The sequence below is a fragment of the Monomorium pharaonis genome, chromosome 10 (genome assembly GCF_013373865.1).
Source record: "Monomorium pharaonis isolate MP-MQ-018 chromosome 10, ASM1337386v2, whole genome shotgun sequence".
In the NCBI taxonomy this organism is placed as follows: domain Eukaryota; kingdom Metazoa; phylum Arthropoda; class Insecta; order Hymenoptera; family Formicidae; genus Monomorium; species Monomorium pharaonis.
Genome location: NC_050476.1, coordinates 9,735,446 through 9,742,335, shown reverse-complemented (window position 1 = coordinate 9,742,335; position 6,890 = coordinate 9,735,446). Strand labels below are relative to the sequence as shown.

At 38.8% G+C, this 6,890-nt stretch overlaps 2 protein-coding genes across 2 annotated transcripts in view; both read right to left on the bottom strand.

The window, feature by feature from the left end:
• Nucleotides 1-1,825: 1,825 nt before the first annotated feature.
• LOC118647677 (trichohyalin-like) lies at nt 1,826-3,322 on the bottom strand. Its single transcript, XM_036293022.1, has 2 exons — nt 3,026-3,322; nt 1,826-2,807 (listed from the first exon to the last, which is right to left on the bottom strand). Exon 2 carries the CDS (start codon nt 2,722-2,724, stop codon nt 1,852-1,854), a length of 873 nt encoding a protein of 290 aa, XP_036148915.1. The 5' UTR covers nt 2,725-2,807; nt 3,026-3,322; the 3' UTR covers nt 1,826-1,851.
• Nucleotides 3,323-5,833: 2,511 nt separating this feature from the next.
• Nucleotides 5,834-6,890, bottom strand: part of LOC105839090 (protein OPI10 homolog) — a 32,725-nt gene continuing 31,668 nt past the window's right edge. Inside the window, exon 3 of the mRNA XM_036292826.1 lies at nt 5,834-6,655. Within this exon, the coding sequence (XP_036148719.1) occupies nt 6,225-6,655 (431 nt within the window). The 3' untranslated portion in view covers nt 5,834-6,224. The remainder of the gene's footprint in view (nt 6,656-6,890) is intronic.

Genomic DNA, 6,890 nt, shown 5'->3' with positions numbered 1-6,890 from the left:
AATCAAAAGCCGCCTTCATGTCTACAAATAATAAGATTAATTTCCCCCCCCTCTTCTCTAATTGCCTGTTCATCAAATAGTTCAGGACGTACACATTATCCACTGTACCCCATCCCCTTCTGAACCCCGCTTGACTCGGCGGCAAAATACTTTTCTCTTCTAACTCTATCCTTAACCTTTCTGCCAATACTGCCGTGTACACCTTATACGCCGTTTGCAATAACGTTACTCCTCTGTACTCCTCTACTTTTACTCCTTCCCCTTTTTCACTATAGGTACTACTATTCCTTCCTTCCACCCTTCTGGCCAACCCTCTCCTTTCCATACCCTATTACATAATTTCCACAAACTAATCTCCAACTCCTCCCCTCCATATTTCCACACCTCATTCGGTATCCCAGCTTCTCCCGATGCCTTCCCCACCTTCAAACCTTTCACTACTCTCCTTATCTCTTCCCTACCTATTTCCTCCTCCTCATCCTCCACCCTCTCTCCTACCCATTCCATCCTTACCCTCTCTTCCACCCCTCCCAACAACTTTCTAAAGTAGCCGTCCCATTCTTCTATTTCTATTGACTCATCCACCCTCCCTCTCTTTTTCCGCTCCTTATTTACTATCTTCCATACCTGCCCCTCCGACCTCGCCCTCGCTACCTCCTTCTCCCACTCTTCTCTCTCCTTATCCTTCTTTTCCTCACATAGTCTCTTGTATTTCCCTTTTTCCCTCCTGAACTCCTCCCCATCCCCTCCCTTTCTTTTCCACCTCCTTAGTTCCCTTCTCACTCTCCTCTTCCCCTCTCTACACTCCTCATCCCACCATCCCTTCCTCCCCCCCCCCAACCCTTTTCTTTACCATGTTCTCCATAGCCTCTTCTATCTTCCTTTTCATCCTTCCCCATTCTTCCTCCACCTCTATGTCCCCCGAATTTATAACCCCATACTTCTCCGCAAATCTTTTCCTCCCTTCCTCCGACCACACTACTTTCTCTCTCCCTCTATCTTTTTCTTCTCTGTTCCTCCTCTTTTCCCTCCTTCCTTTTAACCACACCGACACTGGCTGATGATCCGAATCTATTTTATCCTCCACCTCCATTTTAATCAGCCTTTCTCTCATTTCCTCGTCCCCGATCACGTAATCAATTACCGATCCTCCCTTCCATCCCACATGCGTCCATTCCCCTCTCTCATCCCCCTTCACATCCCCATTTATAATCGCGTATCCCATCTCTCCTATAAACCTACAGAACTTCCTCCCTTCACTATTTACCGTAACATCTCTCGATTCTCTCTTCCCCTCACCTTCCATATATCTTCCCCCCTCTCTACCCGTTCTTACATTGAAATCTCCTCCTATAATCATCCTCACTCCCTCCTCTCTCCCTTCCATCCACCCTTTCAACGACTCCATTTTAGCTTCTAGGTCTTTATTTACATAAACTCCTATCACCCTCCACCAATCATCTCCTAGACATATTTTCTTTACCAACACCCCCTCTATCTCCCCCCCCTGCTCACTTCTATCTATCTTTATCTCTTTTCTTATTCCTATCACCATCCCCCCTTTTGCCCTCCCTTTTAATTTATCTCTACCCGCCCACTGTGCCTCCCACGCATAACCCTTCGGTAACTTTTCCTTCACTTTCACCCATCCCCCCTTATCCACCCACGTCTCACTCATTACTATTACATCCCAATCCTTCAAGCCTTCCCAGAAGTCTTTGTCCTTATTCCCCAACCCTGCTACGTTCCAAAATCCTACTTTATATTCCCCCCCTCCTCGTTCCATCTCCCCTCCCCTTCTCTCCTTCCCCTCTCCTCCTTCCCCTTTTCCTCCCCTCATACTGCCTCTCCTTACTCGTTTACCTTATCTCCAAACCACATTTCTCCTATCTCATCCCATATCTTTACTTTCCCATCTACCCACATCCTCATATATCCTACATTAACTCTCTTCCCTTTTTCCCTCTCTTTATCTGCTTCCCTTTCTATTTTCCATCTCGCTCTTCTCTCCTCTCTCGTTAAATCGTCATCTATCCTCTCCCTTCTACCTTTTAGTCTCTTCTTTGCCTCCATCACTCTCCTCTTGCTCTCCAAGCTTCCTAACTTTACTAACATCATCCCTCTCCCCTCTCTGTCTACCCCCCCTACTCTCCTTACCTCTCTTAGGCTCTCTTCTATACCCATTTCCCCCCAAAGCTCCTTTATTGTCTCTTCCACCTTTCCCTCTCCTATCTTAATTCCTTTGACTATTATATTATTTCTCCTTGATTCCCTCTCCCTTTTGTCTAACCTTACTTCGACCTCTCTCATTCTTCTCGTTATCCCCCCTGCCCCCTCCTTTCCTTCCTTTCTCCCCTCTTCTTTTAAAGTTTCCCTCCTTTTATCCCCCTCCTTCTCCAATTTCTCTTCTAAGTCTTCTATTCTTTTTTCCATCAACTCTATCCTATCCCTCATTTCTCTCCTTTCCTCCTCCCACCTATTTTTTAGATCTGCTATCTGTTTCTTCAACTCCTCCTTTCCTTCATCCATTTTCTTTCCCAGCTTTCCTAATTCCTCTAATATTTTACCCAAATTGCCCCCTCTACACTCATTCGTTTCCGGAGACCCCTTTCCTATCCTGCTTCTTTTAAGTATCTCCTCCTCTTCCATTATCTCCATCCCCTCCTCATCCTGCTCTCGTTCCTTCCTTTTTCCCCTTATCAACATTTCTTCTATGCTATTCATGCTTCTTGTTCTTTCCCTAGTCAGCCTTTCTAAATTTGTCGGCCTCCCCTTCTTTTTCGCTACATCCCCCTTGTTTTTTAATCCTCCCCCCTTATCTCCCTCTTCCCCCATCTGTTCCTCTCCTCCTAATCCCTCCTCCTCTCTATTTTCGTTTTCCGCCATACCTTCCTTATTGTACTCCTAACTTACTTACTTCTTTCTATACCGCTCCTACGAACTCACTCGCCTGCCTCTCTAACTCTCCGCCCGTCCACTCGCGTCGCTCGTGTCTCCCTCCTACCCGCTACTTCTCTTCGCTTGCCTCTCTCTAGCCCCTACCTTCTCTATGTTCTCTAACCTGCCCACTCAATTCTCTTTCGTCTCTAATTAACTAATTACTATTTTCTCCTCTCCTACTCTTCTTCCCCTACTCCACCTAACGTACCTTCTCTCACTGCCACCCCTCTCGCAATTATTCTCTGCTTCTTAACCACCTTACTCACTCGCTCTTTCACACGCCACACACACACCTGTCACTCTCTATGACACCGGAAACGGAAGTCCTAATTAAATTATAGTATATGTATTTAGATATTTAAAATTAAAATACATTTAATAAAAAAAAAAAAAAAAACATTTTAATAAAACAAAATTTTAACATAAAATATCATTATATTATATATTTTATATCATACGATATAAAATATATAATAAAAAAAAAAAAAGTTTAACGATTATATTAATATACACAAATAAAACTATTGACTTTGAAAAATATTTTTTGTTAGGTTATGTCGAAAAAATGTATTATGCATTTTCAAAGTAACATGTTTTCCATAATGATATAATTTTATTTTTAAAAATAACTGAGGAATTAATTTTATTAATATAAATCTGTGGTTTTCTATTAAGAATTTCCATAAATTCATGAAAATGCGTATTAAAATTATTAAGTAAATACATTAACATTTCTTAATATATCATTTTATTAAACATTTGGAGCATTTAACTTTTTATTTATTCTAGAAAAATTGAAAACTTATGCTGCAACGATTAGTATTTTATACGTATCTAATTGTGGATACCAAAAATATCTTGATTTTTTTATTTCTTTGCATTATTTTTATCACTGGAAAATCTGGAAAAAAGAACAGTAAAAATGTTACTTTAATGAACATCTGTTTCATTAATATTAATATATAATTTTAAACACAGTTGACAAACTCTAAACGCTCTGAGCACAGGCTTCATAACAGCTGACATTATTTTAATTCTCAAATTTCTCAATTGGTCGATGATGGCGTGACACGGGAGTGGTTCACTTGGACACAGTACAATTGAACACAAAATAATGTACACGTTTCAAATAGACACGGTTCATTTCGACACAGGAATTTTGGACACAGTAATTTTGTACACAGGAAAAATAAATTCTGGACAAATTACAATTTAGGCCGGTATTCATAGTCGAATCTTATTCAAGATCATCTTAAGCACGATCTTGAGACGTCAATGCTGTTATTTCATTGGTTAAGTAAGTCTCAAGTCGGCTCAAAGCTAGACTTAAGACAATTCTTGAACTTAAGATCTGACTATGAATACCGGCCTTAGACACGAAAAAAATGTACACCGTGCAATTGGACACGTAAAATTTTTACACTGCAAAGTTGTACACCGCAAAGTTATACACCGTAAAGTTGTACAGCGCAAACTTGTACACCGCAAACTTGTACATCGCAGACTTGTACACCGCAAAGTTGTACACCGTGTATATTCCCCCGTGTGTGTGTGCAAACCGTTCTTTGCAGCACATGGGTTTGCGATTTTCCACGCAAAACTTTGTGGTGTAAAACTTTGCGGTGTACAAGTTTGCGGTGTACAATTTTACGGTGTATTTCTTGGCGGTGTACAACTTTGCGGTGTACAAATGTTACGTGTCCAATTGCACGGTGTACATTTTTATCGTGTCTAAATTGTAATTTATCCAGAATTTATTTTTCCTGTGTACAAAATTACTGCGTCTAAAATTCCTGTGTTGAAATAAACCGTGTCCATTTGAAACGTGTACATTATTTTGTGTCCATTTGCACTGTGTCCAATTGTACTATATCCAAATGAAGGCCACAACACATCTTAGCTACCAGTCTGAAGTTAGCTACTGGTCCATACTTATATAGTCAAAGGAATTATATCGGCCCTCAGAACGTCGGAAAATACGTACGCGGATTGCGATGACGCAATGATCGCACTTGAAAATAATAGCACCAGTTTCTCGGATAAGCATAATGTAAACGGGCAGCACAACGGCCTACGAAAAACTAATGCTGATTTTCGTAGTTCTCGTCTCACTTGTATACCTCAGGATTAGGGTATTCTAGGATATGCGCAATAAAGGAAGTTCAAATTCTTCGAAAATCACGCAATAAATAGCTGATTTTTCTAATTGTGTAATTTTTTAATTGCTGGGCCGGTCGTGACGAGCTTTGGTCCAGAGACAGTCAGGAAGACTCCTTGAGGTTACTCTTCTTGTCACCTTCTCGCTATCACTCTTACGAGCGGAGTAATTAGTAAATTTCGCACATTACTAAATTTCAATGTTTATCGTCGATTTTTTTGGGAATTCATGGGTCTCGCGGCCGAAGCAGATCTTCGACAGCGCGGCTGCCACGTGTAAGCCTCGTCTTATCGCAAGTAACACCTAACACTGCTACGCGCAACAGTTGATTGTAAGTCCTGGCCATGAGACAAGAATAAAGTTCATCTGACAAAAAAGTAAGAGTGTTTTTCTCTCTTTGAAATCACGAGCTAAATCTTCATCCCACGGGTCCTAACCCCTAAGACGGGATGCACTCCTACGAGAGGAACTCTCGATCCAACTTACTACACAACGGAGAGAAAGAAAAAGAAATACAAAAAGAAAATTGATAAAATAAATAGAAAGAGGAAAAATGGGATAAGCAAAGAATAAGCAAGAAACACAAACTAGTACATTTTTCTAATGTTCGTTGTTTATAACTTTTTAATAAAGAACAAGCAATGATTAATACTTTTTAAACGTTATTCAGAAGGGTAATCTTGATAACATATGTCAAGGTCAAAATTAAGGGTTAAAATTAATCAAGGCTGACACCCCTTATCAAAATATTTATTATATTTTTTATATACTAGCAATTCCTGTAAATCATAATAACATATCAAAAATATATTAAACTTGTTTAAGTTATATTGAGGTTCAATATCTTGAATATATATTTTAAAATAAAAATTTTTACACTTTCAAATCCAAATATTATTTATTGATGATAATATAAAAGTAATAAATTGTATTGACAATTCAGGATACTTTGACAGCACTAAAACACTACAGAGTTTAGGCATCGTTGTAAAAAATATTTATACATATATAAATATATATGTGTACATATATGTATATATATATGTATATGTATACATAATTATTATAAATTTAAAACTCTGTATTATAAGTGTTGTATTCCGTACTAATTATATTATAATTATCATCACGATTTCCAAAAATTCGGATTCTGTTGTAATCGTCTTTCAAAGGTCTCATACCACCCCTGTAATGTAGATAGAGGTACAAAGTTCTCCGTAGGATTTGGTGTCATTTGAGCTTGTGTCACTGTGAAACTAGTTACATAATTCACAAAACTTGTCAGCATCTTTTGTACAAATTCCATGAAAGAGTTTGTTGTAGTCGCAGCAACGGTAGTCACCTGCTGCTCAATCACCGCTAGTGGTTCAACAGATACGCCGATTTGTGCAAAGTGCGAGATCTTACCAATCCCAAAAATTCCTAAATTGCTATTCTCAAATTCATGGTTTTTCTTCAAATTTGATATTTTAAAAATGGCCGATGGTTTGGAATTAGAAATATATCCAAGGAATTGCCAGTTGGGTGGCGCATTTGGATCTGGCCAACTAAAGTATACTGTAAACAATAATTGTTTTAATAAGCAATACATGAGAAGTATTCAAATTGTAAAATCTCCTAATGTTTTCTCTTTCGGTAATAGGAGCACATAAAAAGTATTTAAAACGCATTCAACATTAGGCGGTGCTACAATCGTATTCTATAATGCGAATTTTTTTACTCATCGTCATGCAAGTTAATAATTGCTAGGTGTTCTTATTTCATTTCTGAAAAAAATTAAGAGACTTTACAA

Bases quoted from the DNA above. Each gene is read 5' to 3' on its own strand.
- LOC118647677 (XM_036293022.1), bottom strand. From the start codon at position 2,724: ATGAATAGCATAGAAGAAATGTTGATAAGGGGAAAAAGGAAGGAACGA.